Below are 20,942 nucleotides of genomic sequence, written 5' to 3' on the forward strand. Positions count from 1 at the left end.
AGGGAAAACGTACGAAAACGCCGATTAATTTTTAGGCACCGAGTACTTTTACTCGGTGAACGAGACGCTGTTCGCGAACGCTTCGTTGGACAGGGACGCTCTGGGACCGCGGCCCTTGGGCCCGGGCCCGAAGATCAATTTGCAAGTGCAGTGCATCGTTTGGGAGGAGGTCACCGGAAGACAGTACGCGCCGATCAAGATCCTGAAGGTGGACATCCTCGACCAGGACGATAACGCTCCGGTCGCGCAAGGAAACGATTCCTTAACGATCAAGCTCGGCGACTTCACCGTGGTAAGCAGACAAATTGCAATTGAATCACAAAGTAATTCGATTATATTTTATTATTCGACCATTTTGTAGCACGTGCTGCCCCGTTCTAATTAAAATTTTCAATGCAACTCGTAAGTGAAATCTCTTGTTCAGTTCTATGAAAATGTAATTCGTCTTTGCGATTGAAATTACAAAGTGCAATTTAACATTGAATCAAGGGTCAAGGGTCATTGTATCATGCGAACGAAAACCTGTATGGTGACTCTACATGGAAAATTATTTCGGTAATATCTCGTTAGGTTCAGGCCAATGCTTTTTTAGCGCAAAATTTGGTGCTCGATACGTGACGCGAAGGCAGGTCTTTCTAGTTGCAGAACCCAAGGTGACCTTGAAATCGACTTTACGCACGTAAATAATGTTTACATCGCAATACTTCCCCCTCTATTACAACTTTCGTGTGTATTATTTGTTCACGGTGTGCGAGACGCGTGGACCACCCTGTATATCCAACCACTAACCCCGTCGCACTACGATTTATTTTGCGATTAGAATTATTACAACTTCTTCGACGTTTATTATTTACTAGGAGAAAAGGAAAATTTAAATTTATTGCATGTATTCTCAAATAGTTCAAAATTGTCTACGATAAAATAGAATTTTATTTCGATCGAAAGGAAATTAGGCGTTTACACTCGGAGCCATCGATTCTAGACTCATAATGTCCCCTTGGAGGGGATTTAAAAATTTAGCAGATTCTGTTCGACTCGATATTACAGAAGAGGTTAATCAAAAAGTAAATGGTAGGAAATTTTTGGAGCCGCTTTCCCGATTTTCGCGGATCACTTAAGGGGGCCGGCAGGCATTTGGCCTTGACTGTCACGCTATGTTAGGCTGTGCCTTTTTTCTAGGCATTTTACGTCTTAAATAAGTAACTAATCAATTAAAAATGCATACCACCGTGTTTGTACATGTCTTTGCTACGTCTGTACAGAGCCTTTTTTCGATACGAACACTAAATCTCTCGAAATTAAGAGAATCTCTCTGCAATGTACGTATATGAACTTGCAAGGGTCAAAATCTTGACAAATTGACGCTTCAATATTGCAATGAGCAGTTTAAAATTGGTCACTTGTGTTTCCTAAAAGTCCAATCTACGTCTGTACAGAGCCCAAATTGCGAATTTCTACCTCGTCGTGGAGTAATTTGTAATATTCGGCAGAAAACTCGCTTCCTGAAGCATGTATGACGTCACAAGATGGCTGCCGCAGAGAGATTCTCTTAATTTCGAGAGATTTAGCGTTCGTATCGAAAAAAAGGTTCCATACAGACGTAAAAAACACATGTACAAACACGGTGGTATGCATTTTTAATCGATTACTGACTTATTTAAGACGTAAAATGTTTCGAAAAAAATGCACAGCGTAACATGGCGTGACAGTCACGGCCAATGCCTGCCGGCCCCCTTAAGGGTTCGATCACTTCGAATTCGCGCGATCTTAACAATCCGCGCCGAGAATTGGCGTCGGTATCGATTTCCAGCGTTGACCCGAGTCGAGACGGGTCGACCTGACCCAAGGGTTCGTCCCGATCGCGTTATCCTGCACGAGAGATCGTCCCGAGGACGTCGGACGAGCGACGAACAGCACGGTAAGAGGCGAGAGGATCGGACAGAGGATCGGACTCATTCAAGCCCTTATTGTTCTCGCGATCGTTTCCGGCATTGTCTCCGCGAGCGGGCGCGAAAAGACTCGGAAACGACGAAAGAACCTCGAAAAAAGAACGGGTGAAAGGATAGGCGCGAGAAGCGGGAAAACGCCTGGGGGCTTCGTCTTGATTAAGCTCGGATCTCTCTTTGTTTCTTTTCTCGTTCGGGGCTGTTCGTCGTCGACGCGATACGCTCGGATTCCTACGCGCGATTCCCTCATGGTAGACCACGGTGTTTCCTCGAGTTTGCTTTCACACGGACGCGTCGCGACGCGTATCGCGCGATACACGGCTCCGGGAATGTTCTCGCGTTGATCGTTTCTCGCCTGAATCGACGAACCTGTTCCCGTGAACGTTTCTTCGTTTCCTCGCAGGGCGACAAGCTGGTGGACGAGAACAGTTTGATACTGACGGACGCGGACGAGGTGACAAGCAACCGGTACTCCGTTCGCATACTCGGCGACACTCATCATGCTCTGAACGTCACCTTCGACGCTGCGCCGATCGAGCTTCCTGGAGGCGTTCCATACACCGCGATATTCACCGGTAAGCGAACATCCGACTCCCTCCCACAGTGAATTCTCGTTACGAGTCAGTCCCGCCGTTCTTTTTACTGACTCTTAAACGAAGCCTGAGGTTCTCGCCGAGCGTCGCATTCGAAATACGCTCGACAGCTAAGAGACGTTATAGGAGAACAGGGTTATAAGAGTAACAGCTATAACAAGTTTAATCTTTCCAATTCTCGTTCGTTTAACAAAATTGCTTTAATTTCGCTGAGTTTTCTGGGGTTCTAATGTGGCTCTCAAAGTGCTAAAATGAGCGCTCAGGTGGACGTCTTCTCTTCCACGATCAATTAACGAGGTGGTAGCTCGTGATGAGTTCGATTCACCATTATTTTCACCCAAATTACAGTGAATTCTCGTTACGAGTCAGTTGCGCCGTTCTTTTTACTGACTCTTAAACGAAACTTGAGGTTCTCGCCGAGCGTCGCATTCGATATACACAGGGCACGCTGGACAGCTAAGAGTCACTCTCGTCTATAAGTCGTAAACCTATGACTACTATCCGATAGTGACAAGAAGACTGAGAGAATGTCTTTCTACGATACACTGTTGCACGTAGACACGGGACAACGAAGTTCGAGAGTATACCCCGCGGTGGTGTGGGTGGTTCCACTGACTCGAAACCGTAAGGTTGGCACCGACTCGTAACGAGAATTCACTGTAATCGGAGACTGTCCTCGGACACTCTGAACCTTGGAACGCCTAGAATCCTCCAAGAACGTATCAATTTCAAGGTTACGTGGAAGCAACATCGAGCAACTTTTCGTCGCCCCTCTTATTCTGTAGAAGATTGGCGACAAAAAATTGCTTAATGTTATCCCAGTCCCCGGACACATTATATCGGATGGACCGTTCACGCTACGCATTACGTTTGTTCCAAGCGTTTCAACGGAACGTTTCAGTCCTCGTAAATATTCGATTACGTTCTTTGAATCGGCGGTGGTCGTCTCCTACCAGCAGACAACTTTTATTTATTCAGGATGCAATTGCAAAGGGCGAATTGCTGGATGTCGTCCGCAGAACGATTCTTTTTCACAATAGCGTTCCTTCGGGTTCAGCTCGGAGTCGAAATTCCCGGTGCAGATGGTTTATCCCGCTGGTCTGTTACAGGGATATCCGCGAAGACGACGCTGCTGCCGAAATCGCCGTATCGCGTGACGCTTCAAGTGCAGGACATCACTCTTCTTTCGGGATCGGACGACAGCACGGTAAGCGCTAACAGAGAGGTCGCGAGCCGTGCGTGCTATCCTCGAGTTAGCTCAACTGTTACGCGTTCTGCTCCGGAATGAATCTGTGCAACGTTCGTGTAATCGCGGGGGGGGGGGGGTGAAACCGCGACGAATCAATTAAGACCGGAGTCTGTTCTCAAAGAAAGTCCTTCGGGGGGGAGGGGGAGGGGGAGGGAGAGGTGCTCTCTTCCCGGAGAGTCTTCGATGGAAATGATGGTACCGTTCGAGTGGCCAGACGCAACCACCGGGCGTCTCTTCCGTCTCTGCTACCAAATCCCACCGTTAACGAAGCGATTGAACGCACCCTGAGCCCGAGCGAGCTTGCCCGCGATCCCGGCTCGTTAAACAATTAGACGACGAACAGCAGCCACGAGAGAGAGAGAGAGAGAGAGAGGGAAAGAGAGAGAAAGAGAGAACAAGGGTAGGTGGGCGCGGCGGAGACTGCGGCGGCGGATGCGGTGGTTTTCGCTTCGACCCCCGCAGTTCCACGGATCCCGTTAAGCGGTAATTAATGGGGATCGTTTCGCGTTCTAATTGCGCGACGCGTCCTCGCGTGGGCGGAAGCTTCTTATTATCTCCGCGTCGAATTTCCGCTTCCGAACACTTTCCTGCTACCGCCCACCGGACAGTTCCTGCTCGTGTCGCTTCGACCTCCGATTTTCCGGTTGCTGTTCGACGTGACTCACCTGGACGACCATACCCTAGACATTCACAATGATCTTCCGCTTCGACCAACAGTTGAACATCACGCTGACCTTCCACGGACCGGAACACCTGCCCAGCACGACAACCCTGTCCCCGGTGTCGTTCAAGCAACAGTTCTCGTACCCTTCGAGCGCAAGGGTGGCTAGAATCGCGCCTCGTTACTCAAGAGTCGCGAGACCCTCGAGCGAGCCGCACTCCTCGGTCAGCTTCAGCATCTACGGGTCGTCCGCGTTTGCTGTCACACAGAAGGGAGGCATCGTGTACGTGGCCGACGAACAACTTCTCAAAACCGAGCCCGAGAACGTCACGTGAGTACATCGCCGCGGAGGACTTCCGGCCCACGGGTCCGCGAAATGGCGGACCGAATCGAGGTTTGACGCGTTGACTGCCGCGTTGATCACAAGAGGGTGATACAGTTTGTCGTCTAGCTTTACAAGCTAATTTTCTTCGTAATACAATTGCTTAAACCGAGCTTCATTCATCCCTTTGGTTAATGTTCGATGTGCCCTATGGGGTCTGCCCTCGCTTTACATTGCTGAAAATTTGATGAATTCACGACGCAAAATTTAGAATATTCCAAGGATTTATTAATTCTTTATCTTTGACTTATAAAAACGAAGAGGAAAAGAGATAAATGTGCGTATAGCGTCGTCAGCATTTTGCAATAAATGCAGACAATTTCTCTTTTGCTCGACAATTCGTTGTCTAGCGGTGAGCTTTGCCTCTATAGTTTCGACTACAGTGGGGGGGAAAAAAACTACTATAATCCTACTATATCGCCTGATTTTGTGGGAACTTTCGCGCGCGGCGGTCAGCGCGTTAACGGTCTCGGAGCACGGTGCGAATCATGTTCTCGTTGCAGGCTGAAGATCAAGTGGAACGGGAAGGATCGGGTCGCGTCCTCCTCGAGGATGATTCGGGTCAGTTTAGTGTCGGTGTCTGCGCCGAAACTGGACAGGTGTAATCGCAGCAATCGGAACGAACAATTGAGCTCTTGCGCGATCGCGGAGAAGGTGGAAACGTGCGAGTCGAGTTGCGGCGTGGCTAGCGGAGTGCTCAGGTACGTCAGCGTCTTCCGCTTCTTCTTCTCCCCTGGACCAACAAAGAGTTTCTTAATTGTATGTTCTAGCAATGACACGTTCTCGGGACAATGCGTGTGGCGCAACAACAACGCTTCCGGAATTTCGGAACACTACCAGACCTGTTCCCCGGACCTGTCCTACTGTCCCGACAACCGATGCGACGAACTCGAAGAGATGGACGCTCGCATCTGCCCGCAGGATTGCGTTTACGAGGCGCATTGGGCCGTTTTGAACAGCGACGATCGCGGAATCAAGAAAGGGGCGGGCACTTGCGCCTGCGACGTCGACGTTGCCAAGTGCACCTGCAACGTCGACAAACACCCCCTGCGACCCGATAATCCCGACAAGCAGGGCAAAGATTCGAGAAATGGGAAATCGAAAAATAGGGAGGACCCTCGAGAGGACAGCCGGGAGAACGAGATCGTCGTCACCGGGGCTCGGAAAGGTACCCGCCATTTTTCGCATTAACCCGTTTGCATCATAAAGAAATATGAAAAGAAGGCCTTTATCACCAAACTTTCTTTTTATTATTATATTTAAGTACAAAAATGACTGCAAGAACTTCATATTTCAGCATTATAAGAAAAAATCAGAATTAAGGTGGAGTGGGGTAAAACCGACTGAGAAATTGTAAAGTTTACTTTAAACTGATGCATTTTCTATCTATTCCACCAAAACCTAATAATCTTACTGTTTTTATTTAGCGCGTGGTTTATTCTTTAAGCTGCATTAATTTGGATTAAAAATATCTTCCGAAACTTATGATTTTCTTAATCAATTGAAAACAGTGCTGCTAGGGCGGACTTCCCCGGAACTGGGGCAAAACTGCACCTACCTGTTTCAAAATTATTGAATCTTGTTTCCTTATATTATGGGGCAAAAGCGGAATTATTATTAGTAATAAAATAACATAAGAATAAAAATTCAAATTTTTATTATTATATTATCCAAGGTTAACAGTCCATCGGAAAGACGTTTTTCATTTTCACGTGAAAGTATAGTGTTTCTTCCTCGGGATTCACTATTTTGTCCACTTTTTCCTCGGATTCGGTCACTAATTTTATTTTTTGGTATTTTATAGTGCTTACTAGCTCTATAAACAGTCGTTCGGCCAGCTTTAATTTCTGCCAATGCTTCAGCCAACATTTCCTTTGTATAGTGCGGTGTTGTTTTCTTTGCATAATTTCGGACCATCGTAGGGTTGCAAAAGTATTGTCAGTCTAAAAAATTCAAAATTAAATGCCTACCAAGAAGGGAATTTAATGAAACAGTTGAGTAAGTAAGAATTAAAATGTAACACTGGGTAAATTCGTGCTATAGTGCGGTTTTGCGCCGATGGATAGTCCGAATTTGCCCCGTGCTCAAATATTTCCTGAGTGAGGTTAGACTATTATTTTATCAAAAAATATAAAAGAACTGATATATTTTATTACTATAAAGGAAACTTACCTTACTATACGTTGTGCCTATCCAAGATAAACACATAGATTTGTAAACTATTGCTTAAATTATCGTTTCATAATGCTTAACTCGATCTTTGCTCTGCACCTGGAAACACCATGCACTTTGTCGAACGAGTTAAACGCGGGAGTCGCAGAATACATGGCAGCTATCTATGTTGATCATTGAATACTAACCAAAGGAAGATTTCTACCTTACAGTTGGTACAATGCAACGTATATTCGAATAAATAAGGGCCTAGTGCGGATTTGCCCCACTGCACCTTACTACTTTCGTCTCCGAGAACACCCTCCATTTCTATTTTCTAGCTAACGAATAATAATAGTGACCAACAAAGTTGAGCATATGCATACGGCTCCGGTGATAGTGACCAGGAAAATTGAGCGTATATACACGCTAATGATGCAAATGGGTTAACCTAATTCTCTGCACTCGGAGCCAGTTCCACCACAGAATTCATTGATTTCGCCTGATCTAGAATATTTCCGTTTGCCATTTTGTCCATGTGAAATCGAACGTGTGTACAGTGAGTTCACGATATATGTCAACAACACGAGTCTTGCCGGCGTCGTGTATCGTCCAGGAGACATATATAAAGAAATCATTGTACGTACTCGTACCAGACTTTAGTAATTTATTAACACCGGATCTACCGAGCCCGTCAAAATGGCGGATTTCAGATTTCTTCTTTTACAGTTCGTTATAGACATTTTTCAATATACTTCAATATACTTGATTCAAGTACACACATGTTACATTAGGACAGTGAAGTCTGCACCTTACACTATAATTTCGTCCATTTCAGAACGAGTAAATTGATACTCGGCGCTGCTGATTTGACGAGAATCCTTTTAAGCTGTAGCAGTGTTAAAATAGATCACCGTAGCAAAATGTTTTATAGATCCTACCGGGACGACGTTCGATTCTTGGTTTCTTCTTGTTCGATCGAGATTGTACAGACGTTGACCGTACTTGACGTTTCAGAGTTAGCTCGATCAGTTTGCTTCGAAGTTGCGCGATTTTCGGGGAATCTAATTCGGCCTTGAACGTGTTAAATCGTTTCCTGTTTCATCACCTCTGATTCGCGGAAAAGCCGTATATAGCGTTTCCGAATTGTCCGCTTTCCTGACAAATGAACGTCGGCCTGCGCCGGCTGGCATAACTGCGGCAGCATCAAAATTGCATAGTAAAAACAATAACGGCGGGATTAAAAAATGGCTGCTGCAGCAGCAGCAGCAGCAGCAGCAGGTAATCAATCAACATCCGTTTGCGACCGTACAGAGAAAACAATGCGGAAACGATTTGATAGTTCCTCCGCAGATCCGCCATGATTTTCTTTGTTTCCCGACAGCGTCCAGCGGTCCGTGCGGCCCTTTCTGCATGGTCGGAGCGATCGGTGGCAGTTTCTTCGTGTTGGTAGCGATCGTCGGCTCGTTCGTCACCTCGAGATACAGGTACGTTATCAAAAAAAAAAAAGGGGGGGGAGGGGCAATATTTGCCGAACCGACACAATGCGAACGCTTCACGGCAACGCGACAAACGCGAGGAACCGGCCGATAATTCTCGAAGGAGTCCTTTGTGCGCGATCCGTTTTGTCGGATCGACCCGGCTATCGAATTTCTTTCTCGATAGGGTAACACAGAGCCGCCGTACCATTCGATATTTCGGGGACGCGCGCGGTTATAGATACGCGCTTATCGAGGTGCACTATCGATTTCCCTCGGACCTTCTGCACGAGCCATCCGGCAAAGTAACCGGTGTTCTTCTTTTCATTGGACACGTGCCACTCCGGAGGCTCACGCTCCCGTCGTAAAACTGATCGCGGGAAACTGTCGTGTCGGAACAGGCCGCGTTAAATTATTCTGCGAATTCCGCATCTCGCCCGCCTAACCGGGACGACAACCGTTTCGATCGTTGCAGATTAAAAAACTTTTCACCGCGGCTTTATCGCGTTCTTCGGCTCGCGAGGCGGAAACGATCTCCACTCGGCCGCTGTTCCACAGATGGAAATTCGCGCTGTTACACGATTTTTATGGGGAACAATCTTATTCCCGAAGCGAGATCCGGGAAGAGCTGGCGCGGGACACGGATCCCGGGTCCCGAGTCGTCGATCAAATTATGCAAAGCGTCGGAGAATCGTTTCATGACGATGCGAAAGAAACACTCGCCTCGCGTAGTAACAAAAGAATCGGTATGCACTGTTTCTTGTCCCCAGAACCGAAGACTTTGATACGGAAATATTTCTCGCGTCTGAAAAAATCCTCGACCGCGAAGAGTTGACAGGGTGGTTTCTTTTTCCACTGCTGAACTCGTAAAATTGTTATAGAAATCGATGGAACTCCGAATTTTACGAACCGCGACCCAGTTTCGCTCACAATGAAATTGTCAATGTATGGGTTCGGCTCGTCGCGTATGAAATGACCGATTACATAATGCAAATTGTATAAAGCGTTTTAATCAAGAAATACTATTGTTATCTACAGGTTTATTATGTACACATACATGTGTACAGGGTGTTCATTTGAAGTCTGTTGCAGAATTGTACAGGAATGTAGAGCTATTTCAACAGATACCTTCAAAGTCTGTATTACTTTTTAGAAAACGACGGAGAACATTTTGAAAATTTGTTATGGTTACAAAGAAATTACAAACTTTCTCGCAGTATAAGTATTGACTCGCTCTACTTCTCTTTAAACGTCTCCGAAACTGGCGCGGATAAAAAAAGTATCCTACAAAAATTGGTCTTTTCACGTACAATGAGATCCCATAATAGAAAATATAGGTTTCCATTTGAAAAAGCAAAGTTGACCTTGAAAAGGCCATCCAAATACAAAACTGCTACTGCCCTCCTCTTTTCCCCTCGAAATCCTTGGTGTTCTACACTTTTTTAATATCTTTCATACTCTTCGGGATGAAAAGTTTTCAAATGAACACCCTGTATAATACACGCACGAGAGAAACTTGAAGTGGCAAGAATTATCGCCCGACCCGGTTTCGTACGATGATTCTTTTTCCGTTGAATTCGTTTCCTCCAGTTTTCTGGTGTCATGTAAAATTTTAGGATGGCCGCAAAGGGAGACCGCCGAGACAGCAAACGTAGAACAGGAAATGGCGACGCTACCGCGATCGGTATACTGCCATCCGACTACATAGATAGAGGCGACGGGCTGCTGATCGGATTGGACACGTTCACAGCGGCGAATCGTCATCTCCTCTTTTCGAAAAGCTGCCCGGTAAGTTCTGCCGTCGGGTTCACCCACTTTTGCGGCGTTTGAAAATTTTACCAGAAGTTTCTACGGTCCCAATATCTACCAACGAGAGTCCATCCACTTTCGACGTGAAAATTTAACCGAATGGATAACGGCCGCACGCTTTCGTGCTCGCGCATGTACCGTACACTGTGTACGGCATATAGCACGCGGGTGGTTGCTAATCCCACGCTTTCATCGAGGAGTTGAAAATCCGCGGAGTAATTCCAAATTTCGGAGGAAACTCGGAGGCGAATTAAACACCGACAACAATGTAGTTGTTGGGGGAGTCTGATTAATGGCGGTCTTAGGATATTGCTCTTCGCGCCGCGTCTGCTTCGGAGGACCGGCCGTTTATAGTGGAGTTGGCTGAATCGGCCGAATTGTTTGACCGAGTTGACTGCTTTCGAGCTATGCACTGTATTCGACCGATTCTGGTGGTTTCGAACTAGCTATTACAAGCCAGCTTTTTCGCCCTCGTCGACCATCGCCCCCACTATCGTCCTTTTTGTCGCCATTGTCGCAAGAAAAGTGGCCAACCTCGTGTCACCGCTCTTCCTGTAACGAGTTATCGGGTTATTAGAAGGGAAATGTCGCGAAAAGTATTAATTACGAGTAGACTGCGGATCTTTATGCACAGGAGCCAAATATAAATCTTTCAATTGTCATCTTGTTAGGCTGAAACTCAAATCTGTTTAATACGCTTTAAATTGTCGGTTCTTATTTTTGTGGCAAACGCATAAAATCCGCAGTCTAACGATGAAACTGACCGTGATTGACGAGGATCGCGATTTCGTGTGTGTCGTCAGACGGATCCGAAGTGGGAGTTTCCGAGATCGCGATTGAGCATCGAGCAGGTCCTGGGCGAGGGCGAGTTTGGTCGGGTTTTGCGGGCGAAAGCGATCGACATCGGAGGCTCTTCGGGTCCGACGACCGTCGCGGTGAAGACGTTGAAGGAGAACGCGTGCGCCTCTGAACTGGCGGACCTGCTGTCCGAGTACCAGCTGTTGAAGGAGGTCCATCATCCGAACGTGATCAGATTATTAGGCGCGTGCACAACGCCCGGCGCCCCTGTCTACCTGATCATCGAGTTCGCGGAGTTCGGCTCTTTGCGGTGAGTAACCGGCAGCGGATCGGGACAGTGGAATCTCGTATTGCGGAATTCCTCGGGCCGGGACAATAACCGGTCCGCGAGATGTTCACGTAGCGTTGCGGTAATTAAATTCTTCGCGCGGCCGTTGCCGGAGAAAATGCCTTTTCCGGCCGCGAAAGAGCGTTAACCGGCGCGACGCAGACCCGGCGCCAATGTCCCCCCTTCCTGTTTTCGCTATACTTTTCCTTCCCCTTGTTCCACGATATTACGGAAACGGCAATGCTCGTCGTTTGTAGGAACTACTTGAGACGCAGCCGACATTTGGATTCCGGGGGCAGGAACGCCTGCGAAGAAACGCCATCCGCCAACGTGAACAGCAACGAGGACGTCAATGTGACATCCACTTACACCGTGACGTCTCGCGACATACTCTCGTTCGCCTGGCAGATCAGCAAAGGGATGGCCTACCTGTCCGAGATCAAGGTAACGCGAGTCCGTCATCAACGAGTTCGATAAAATTGAACAGAGTGACTGCAGTGATTATTTCTCTATATGTGTCGCCAAGCCTGGATGATAAATGTCGCGGAATTATCCCCACCATCGTAGGGTATATATACTCCGTGAGGGGCGTAAACATAACACGGCTCGGGTATGTCTCCTGGGTGATAGACGACGTTGGCAAGGCCCGTGTCGTTGACATATATCGAGAATTCGCTGTACAGCGCTCTTACTTTCCGAGCATTCGAATTACATCATCGTTGGACTGCGGATTTTACGAATTTATGGAAAAAGTGTGTAGGAGCATTCTAAAACAGTTGAAAGAAAGAGAGTATTTAGGAATGTCAACACTTTTAAAATTGATAATGAAAGTAGTGAATTTTTCTTTGACATCTGTACCTTGCAATTGATGCACAAAAGTTTGCACAAAGATCCGCAGTCTACTCGACACGTCGGATGAAGTGTAGCTGTGCACCGCTTGCGAAAGGCTGGGGAGATATTAGGTTGGCAAGAAAGTAATTTCGGTATTTTTAGGTGAAATAAAATGCAATTTTTTTACCAAAGCAATGAACTTTAATCAATAAAATATTCTCCATCTTGTTCTATGATCTTTTGCCATCTTTCTGGTAGCTTCATAATTCCGCGCTCATAAAACTTCTGATCCTGTTCGGTGAAAAACTGATCCAAGTGCGATTTCAGACCGTCATCATTAGTGAAAGTTTTACCATTCAAAGAGTTTTGTAAACTTCGGAATGAATGATAATCTGATGGTGCAATGTCAGAGCTATATGGTGGATGTGACATCACTTCCCAACCAAGCTCGAATAACTTTTCACGTGTTACCAAAGATGTGTGTGGCCTAGCGTTATCATGGTGGAACACGATTCCTTTGCGATTTGCCAATTCTGGCCGTTTTTCTTTGATTGCTATGTCCAGTTTTGTTAGTTGTCGACAATAAACATCTGAATTAATGGTTTGGTTCCTTGGGAGAAGCTCAAAATACACAATACCTTTGTAATCCCACCAAACTGACAACGTGATCTTCTTTTGGTGCAATTCAGCTTTCGGCGTGGTTTGGGCTGATTCGTCACGCTTGGACCATAATCGTTTTCGAGTTGTGTTATTGCAAACAACCCATTTCTCGTCACCAGTGATGATTCGCTTCAGAAAAGGGTCGATTTCATTTCGTTTGAGATGCATATCGCATATGTCGATGCGTTGCGTTAAGTGAATTTCTTTCAATTCGTGTGGAACCCAAATATCGAGCTTCTTAACGATTCCGAGACTTTTTAAACGATATTCTATAGTTGTATGCGAGACATTTAACCTGTCTGCAGTCTCTCGGACAGTTATATGACGATCCGATACAATAATGGCTTTCATTTGGTCATCGTCAACTTCGGATGGTCGACCAGAACGTTGGTCGTCTTCAAGTGAGAAATTTCCAGAACGGAATTTTTTAAACCAATTCTGGCACGTGCGTTCTGTTAAGCAATCCACACCATAAACTTCACATATATCTTTGTGAGCCTCGGCAGCTTTTTTACCACTACGGAAATAAAAAAGCAATATGTGCCTGTAATGTTCGTTTTTGCACTCCATGTTCAAATTGGCACAGAACTAACAATTTTAATCAAAATTACGTGTAATTTGCTTCAAAAGTAACTTAAAAGATGCAGTTATGAAATGACAGAAAGAAAACAAATGCAACGTTAACAGAAGTCAATCAAACAAAACATAAAGCCATCTAGGCCCAAATTGAGTGGCGGTGTGGGAATCCATATATTCGTTCATACCGCTCAATGGGTTAACCACGCTCTGCTACCACTTGTGAGTGGAATAAAAAGAGGTAGATAAAATACTAAACTAATATAATTAAACAATATGTTTGAGGAATCATAAAGCCATCTATTAGTGAAAACCGAAATTACTTTCTTGCCAACCCAATAATTGCAAGTCTGATCGGTAAAGATTCGTAGAGGTTGAATCGTTTTCTGTTGCAGCTGGTTCACAGAGACCTGGCCGCCAGGAACGTGTTGCTCGCGACCGGGAAGGTCTGCAAGATCTCGGACTTCGGGCTGACCCGGGACGTGTACGAGGACGACGCGTACCTGAAACGCAGCAAGGGGCGAGGTGCGTGCAAACGATTCGTACAATTCCGAAACGAAACGCTCTTCTCGCTGTAACCGATTTATATCACCGGCCGTAAATCCCCGAGGATTTGCCGGAGCTCTTTCCCGCTGGCAGCGCACGGCCGTCGCCCGAAATCCCCGTTTAATCCAAGATTTTACTGGCCCGTAGTTCCCGTGAAATGGATGGCGCCCGAATCCCTCGCTGATCATGTGTACACCAGCAAGTCGGATGTTTGGAGCTTCGGTGTCCTCCTCTGGGAGTTGATCACTCTAGGCGCTTCTCCGTATCCCGGAGTCGACGTGCACAATCTCTACAACCTACTGAAAGCCGGCTACCGCATGGAGAGGCCGGCCAACTGCTCGCAGCAACTGTAGGCCATGATTTGCGCATTTAAAATCTAAAAATTAATAGCGTTCTTAAGTCAGTTTTAATCTTCTGATCAGTAAAACAAAAAAAATTGTCCTCCCATTTCAATATCGAGAAAGTATGTTCTGAAAATAGGAAATCGCATAAAGACCCTGCACTCTACGCGTTACTCTTCGTCTTTCCTAGGTACAAACTGATGGTGTCGTGCTGGCACCTGGAGCCTGGGTCTAGGCCGTCCTTCAAGGAGCTGACCATTCACTGGGAAAGGATGCTGGAGGACAGCGTCGACTACTTGGACCTGAACCCCAGAACGGTGCAGAACAGGTCTTACTTCGCGTCCCTTCACGCGTTGGACAGTCCGAGCAGTGAGTAACAAAGATCTTCGACGCTTGTTTAAACAGTCGTTGAATATCTGTCCTCTTCCGGTCGCAGGTTCCGGCAACGACGAAGCCGACGACCCAACCGAAGAGACGAACACCTTCGGCAACAGCGTGGTCAACTACCTGGAGAAACCGTCTTTCGACAAGGTGACCAAGTGCGACAAGATCGACAAGCTGCACACCCTCTGGCAGGAGCCTATAGCGTCCTTCCCCGACGCCATCGAAGGGATCAAACCGTCCTACGTGAACGATCAACGAACGAACCTGCTGGATAATCATTATGAGAGCCCGATCAAGTTCGCGAGGAACGCGAGCGTCACGAGCGACAGCGAGAATGATCTAGCCACGCCGACCAGCGAACGTCCGCAGTCCTACATCGACATGGAAGGGAAAAAGTTCCTGGAGTCGGAGAATCTGCTGGTGCCTACCGCCGTGAACGACCGTAAAAGCAAAGGCAAAGAAAACTGAAGGGATCGAGGATCGAAACGGTAACAATCGATGAATCCGCGTCGCGTGTGCGCGCGACCGATTCGCGAGGAGAGACCGCACGGTATCGGAAATCACTAAATCTTGCAGTGGACATCCAGAACGGAAAAAACCCTAATGGTGTTTTGTCAACGACGCCATTACGGTTTTTCAGGGTATACATACAAGATTTAGATACCCTTCCCCGAAAAGCGATTTCCGATACCGTGCGGTCTCCGACTGATCAGACTGATCGAGCGAAACCTCTGAAGGTGATGTTCAACAAATCGCGTAACGAGAAAGACTTATTTTTACGTATGAAATACTGGGAATGTAACGTACCAGCCCCCTAAACTCGATTAGTTTAGTTCGATAAGTTCGTTCTACTCCTGTGTAGCTAAACAGCACCGCCCCTTCACTCTCTTCCACTGTCCATCGAGATTGTCGATGATCATTCGACGATCGAACAACGACCTATCGTCGAACCGTCTGACAATGCGAACAAAATTGATCGGAGGAGTATAGATCTGGAATTCGTACAGTATTTTAAGCTTCGAGCAGCGCGAGATGCATTTGTTAGCGCACGTGCTTACAGCTTCCGAGCGCACGCTATCAAACGACAGGTGTACATACATGCGATCATTTTCGTAATCGTGAAAACAAAGTACATAAGCTATTATATAGTTTAACTTGCGGACGAGACAACACGTTTTCTCAGAGCCTCGTCGAAGAAACAAGTCGGTTTGTATTTATGTATAAAGCAGAGCAGAGCATTCCATTACATTAGTTAGTTAGCGGCGACATCAATTGTCGCGCGAACGTCCGCGTACAAATTTCGGTTTCTACCGCTCGTACTTGTGTTTCGTTCGTCGTCGAGCTGCGAGAGTTGACTAGTTTTAATGAAAGAGAAACAAAGATGCACTTCCCCTTTGAGTATGTATTTGTTATCGTGTCATCGTTACCTTCTTGTACCTAATATCTTCGTATGCGTATAATGTATTCAATAAACTCGTCGGACGGACAGTTGCAAAACACACACACACTGAGAACGGACGCAAAGGGTTTACGTACGGCGACGAATGATTCCCCCTGTTTATTGAATCGGCAGTCGTTACAGATATACAAAAGAGACGTCATCCTACCAGCAGCGCGTTAGTAAAAAAAAAAAAAGAAACTGTCTTGCGTGGACAAACGCGTTGGGCCACGAATTGTCCCGAGATCGGTGTGTTGTCGAACGTTTCGGTAAAAAACTTAACGTAGCTAGAAAATAGTACGGAATCACAATTTCAATTCGTCGACGCGAAACGCGCCGGTTTCGCCGATCGAAGATCTGCGAGCGAACGTTGTTTCCGTGTCCGTTTCGGTCTCCCCGAGCAAATTCAGTTCGTCGATATTGGTCGCGAACGTTTGAGACAGTACGTCGTTGGCCTTCGTCGACACGGGACTCTGTTTGTCCGGCGCTCGCTCGGATTCCGGCCTCAACAAATTCTCTGAAACAATAGACAAATTACTATTGAAGCATAAATAAATACATTATCTACCGGAGGATATTTTATAATTTTTTTAAATCTATGCTACACGGGTAAGGATTTTTTAATGGATCTTCCCAATAGCAACAGCAATTTCAATCGTGAACCAACAAGTAACGTAAAAAAATCTTTAACTTTTCTTTTAGCACGATTATTGAAAATTCTATTAACAAGCTCCCGGTAGATAAAGTGTTAAGAAAACGGAAATGGGTACTGTGAGAAACAGACCGGTCTCTCGTGCGTCTCTAGAGTTGCTGTCCTCCCCGAGCATCTCCAATTTCGCTAACTTGACGCTATCTAAGAACTCTTTGTCGGACACGTAAACGCAGCCTACGCAATCTATCTTGTGGATCACTTTGACAAGGTTCGGCAGCTCTTTCGGTAAGGAGAATCTTCTGAGATGTCGCGTTTCCTCGGGCACGTCTTCCGGCTTGCAGTATGGCAACTGCACGATGTAGCACCGTTTCTCTTTTCGCGCCTGGTTCTCCTTAACCAACTTTAACAGGTGATTATCGTTGTCGCGGTAAATGAACGACACGGTGGGCTTCTTAGGCGGCGGGGAAGCAGCGACCAGGACAACGTCCGCGCTTCGAAAAGCGGCTCCGCAACATTCCTTTGGATCCTGCGTGAATGCAAAATCTCGTTCGGGCTGAAAATTGAAAAGAAGGAAATTACAACGCAGTAGTCGACCTTGAAAACTGAATTGTAACCGACTGCGTCTGTTACTGACATTTCCTGTGGCGTCGTTGACGTCGAGTGTGTCTATCACAGTCACATTCGAATTCCTCAGGTATTTAGCTAGCTCGTTCATCGCGTTAATGTGAGTCAGTCGTGTTGGCGAGTAGATCAGCAGACAGGTTGGCTTTCGTCTTCGCTTCAGGGCCTCTGAAAACGAACACGAGGTTGCAGAGCGTCTTGACTGAAACAGTTGGTTGCCCTAACGCAACTTTACCCCTTCTACACCGCTTGTACAGATGATAGAGAACATATAGTATCACCGGTGGTATCCAAACTGTACTGATGATCATGATAATGAGGCGACGACGGGATACTTCTTCTGCTAAATAGAAAAATTTGTTAATCCGTGTTAAGGTGCGAATACACTAGCAAGTAACTTGCAAAAACGTGTACACTTGTTTTGCAAATACTACAAAATACATTGTTTTGTCCTCCAAGAGCAACTGTCACAAATGACTTGTTAGTGCATTCGCACCTTAATGTGTAATTGTAAAAATACATGATCAGCTGTTCCTCTCACTTACGCACAGTAATGTATGGCGTGGTACTGTTCACGCAGCCATATTTCCCGCAATCGGAATGTATGGCGGAGACTTTGAAGTGGAAGTCTCCAGTGCGACCGGTGAAGTCGTACAACAACTCTTCGTTGCTCGTAGTCGAGAAGTGTCTCGTCTCCACGGCATCCGTCGCGTTCATCAACCAAACCCTGTACTCTGACACGTTGTACGATTCTGGCAGAGGCTGGATGTGCAGCAAGAAACGTGGCTTGTTCGACACGTCGACGTAGATGAACGGTGTGTAATATTGCACGCCCACATCTTCTTCTATGGAAGAAAACGATTACGCTGTTGAAAGTTCAAAGATTTTGTCCAACACTGGTCAACGCATTACAATATAAAGTTATACAGTAGGAAATTATGGTTACCAATGAATCTGTGCCGGGGTACATTAAAAATATACATTTTGCTGTAATTGTACGTTTCGCCAGTTAGCAGGATATCTAACTTATAAGAGGTTAACTCATAAGTTTCGTCATGGAACGGGCATGAAACGTATAGTTCTTTCGGCGAGGGATGCGTCTCATTTCCATAGAATTTTACATGTCTACACGCTGACTCATTCGAATGATTTAAATTCTGGTAGCGCGTAATCAGTCCTGTGTTATTGTCAACAAAATTAATGTTGTTTCTTCCATTATTCGCAAATTCGCTCGCTACAAGCTCTTACCATGAAAATTCGCGTCGGTCACGCTCAAGTTAAACGCAGTTACTTTCTGGGTGAGATTGTTCTCGTAAGCACGAAGACTCACTCTGTTGAAATCCTTGTTTGTACCTTCTTTATGAGATGTTTCAAATGTAAGATTATCACATTCTGGAATGCAAATTTATCTATTACTTTAATTCTTGATCATTGTTAGTTTAATTCTACGCGTGTACAAACTGTATTTCGATGGATAATCTTGAACAGAGCCTTATATGCTTGTTTTCGTACCTTCACCATGTTCGACCCTTGTTAATAGACACTGAAATCCAGGTATCAGAGTAAAGTCCGTCTAAAAAATAATTTTACACAGATGATAAATTTGAACTACTAAGTAGATAGTGTAGGGCGTTGAGTAATTCCCCCGCGATAAAAAGAAGAAAGAGATATGGAGTCATAGATAACATAGATTGCAATACTTTTCATGACACTTATAATGACAGTTTTAAAGACATATACTTTGATGTACACCAAAGTATATATACTATATGATTGACAAGAAAAGCATAATGTAGGAAAAATACGTTACCGTGTAATGACAGTAGTCGGAATAACAAATGGAAGCTGTAACGCTTCTGCGAAAGTAACAAAGAAGTATCACCAAGTTGATGATGTTCCGCATCGTAAAGATATAGTTGCGAGTCTGAACGCAGCTGTTTTCAAAATGAACATATCTGTGTTACACCGTGCAGCAATTGTTTAGGCAACACAGTCTATTTCTCGGTGATGCTGACAGCGATGCTACCCTACTACAGTTTGACACAACGTGTTTGCGAAAAAAAAAACATTGGATGCTTGGTGTCGCAATCTCGTACAGAGCGCTCTCTACCTCAATTATTGGTATAAAACATGATTCGTGCCGGTACATTCATTGTATTTTACGGGGGGAACGGCAACAATTATTTGCACCGTAAAATCTGAAAATAGCGACATTCCTCGTAGCGGAAAAACGCTCAAACTAGTAGACAAATGTTACCGACAAACGCATTTTTCCAAGAAAAAAGCAATGGTGCCATCTATGCAAAAACGACGCAACTTTTACCTCAGTCGCTTTTACCTACGTCACTGATTTGTTCCGAAAGGGTTCAATTACAATCGAGATATAGGAGTATAGACGAGGTATAGAAATAGACTCTACCCCTACACCTCGTTTGTGATATTAGATCTAAAAGCAAATTTTTTTCCTTCCCTAAATTATACAAAACTTGGTCAATGAATTCTAATTTATGCTAGCGTGAAAGCTATTTCGGATCACTGCTAAAAAATAATGTAGGTTATGATCCATCAAGGCCGCCTGGCCGTGGATCCATGCTAAATATGATGTACGTAGGTTCTGATCCATGCTAAAGATGAGACAGATTGCAGTACTATACTGGAGGTACCGAAATCCCGGGCGTGAGCATTCTCCTTTCCACACTGATTCAACTACAGGTTCTGTAAGTGAATATATTTTTCTAAATATTAATAAAAATAGATGTTAAACTCATTATTTTGTCATTAATCGTCAGCAATAACATGTCGTCAGCCAATGAGAACAACTTCCCCTGCTCTCGAACGTATCAAGAGCGAGTAGACGTTATGAAGGCGTCTACTGTCACCTTTGCAGCCAACTAGCGAGGAATCTCTGTACTTATTTTCTGCCTTCTAACACGATGATTGCACGATGACACATTTTCCACCAATCGGTTACGGAGAAAGTATATGGTTTGCAAACGACTAAAAATCTCCCGGTTATTAATTCTTGAAGTCTCGATTTCTAATTTATTAGCAAATTTAATAGTGCTAATATTCTGTCAGATGTTTTTAAAAGATTTCAAGTGATCCTTATACAGATAGAGAGGCTTATAGATATAGTTACCATCATCCTTAAGTCCATAGTTCCCTTAAAAAATGGAAGGTAGTAATAAATTGAGGAGAGCTCCACTTTCCATGAAGCAGAGGCTGGAAATTGTACAGCATTTAGAAAGCGGTGTACCTATTGGCACGTTGGCTGCTGAATACAATGTCACTCCTGTTACAATCCGTCGGATCAAACGAAACGCAGTGACTGTTAGTCAGTTCACCGATCAAGGTGTAGACAAAGCGCATAGAAGAACTTTACGAAAGCCTGAGAATGAGGAATTGGATAATCGTTTGTACACATGGTTCATAGAACGTAAAACACTTGGCGAGCCCATCACGGATGTGCGAATGGTAGAAAGAGCAGCAGAAGTAAAT

At 45.4% G+C, this 20,942-nt stretch overlaps 2 protein-coding genes across 3 annotated transcripts in view; one reads left to right on the plus strand and one right to left on the minus strand.

Moving 5' to 3' along the window:
* Positions 1-16,233, plus strand: part of Ret (protein kinase receptor Ret oncogene) — a 37,428-nt gene extending 21,195 nt beyond the window's left edge. The window contains exons 5-18 of the mRNA XM_076797374.1: positions 36-292; positions 2,350-2,521; positions 3,649-3,746; positions 4,506-4,780; positions 5,335-5,532; positions 5,602-5,999; positions 8,367-8,469; positions 10,077-10,248; positions 11,073-11,377; positions 11,653-11,839; positions 13,858-13,987; positions 14,156-14,357; positions 14,540-14,718; positions 14,786-16,233. Of these exons, the coding sequence (XP_076653489.1) occupies positions 36-292; positions 2,350-2,521; positions 3,649-3,746; positions 4,506-4,780; positions 5,335-5,532; positions 5,602-5,999; positions 8,367-8,469; positions 10,077-10,248; positions 11,073-11,377; positions 11,653-11,839; positions 13,858-13,987; positions 14,156-14,357; positions 14,540-14,718; positions 14,786-15,201 (3,092 nt within the window). The 3' untranslated portion in view covers positions 15,202-16,233. The remainder of the gene's footprint in view (positions 1-35; positions 293-2,349; positions 2,522-3,648; positions 3,747-4,505; positions 4,781-5,334; positions 5,533-5,601; positions 6,000-8,366; positions 8,470-10,076; positions 10,249-11,072; positions 11,378-11,652; positions 11,840-13,857; positions 13,988-14,155; positions 14,358-14,539; positions 14,719-14,785) is intronic.
* Positions 15,870-19,541, minus strand: LOC143359449 (uncharacterized). Of its 2 annotated transcripts, none has more exons than XM_076797376.1 (9): positions 19,255-19,541; positions 18,957-19,017; positions 18,693-18,836; positions 18,391-18,621; positions 17,990-18,289; positions 17,680-17,784; positions 17,458-17,612; positions 16,956-17,376; positions 15,870-16,688 (listed from the first exon to the last, which is right to left on the minus strand). In XM_076797376.1, exons 1-9 carry the CDS (start codon positions 19,345-19,347, stop codon positions 16,477-16,479), a joined length of 1,722 nt encoding a protein of 573 aa, XP_076653491.1. In that variant the 5' UTR covers positions 19,348-19,541; the 3' UTR covers positions 15,870-16,476. The 2 variants fall into 2 exon arrangements, with proteins under 2 accessions (XP_076653491.1, XP_076653490.1); XM_076797375.1 differs by having other exon boundaries at positions 17,680-17,787.
* Between the last annotated feature and the right edge of the window lie 1,401 nt (positions 19,542-20,942).

The sequence above is a fragment of the Halictus rubicundus genome, chromosome 12 (genome assembly GCF_050948215.1).
Source record: "Halictus rubicundus isolate RS-2024b chromosome 12, iyHalRubi1_principal, whole genome shotgun sequence".
Taxonomy (NCBI): Eukaryota; Metazoa; Arthropoda; class Insecta; order Hymenoptera; family Halictidae; genus Halictus; species Halictus rubicundus.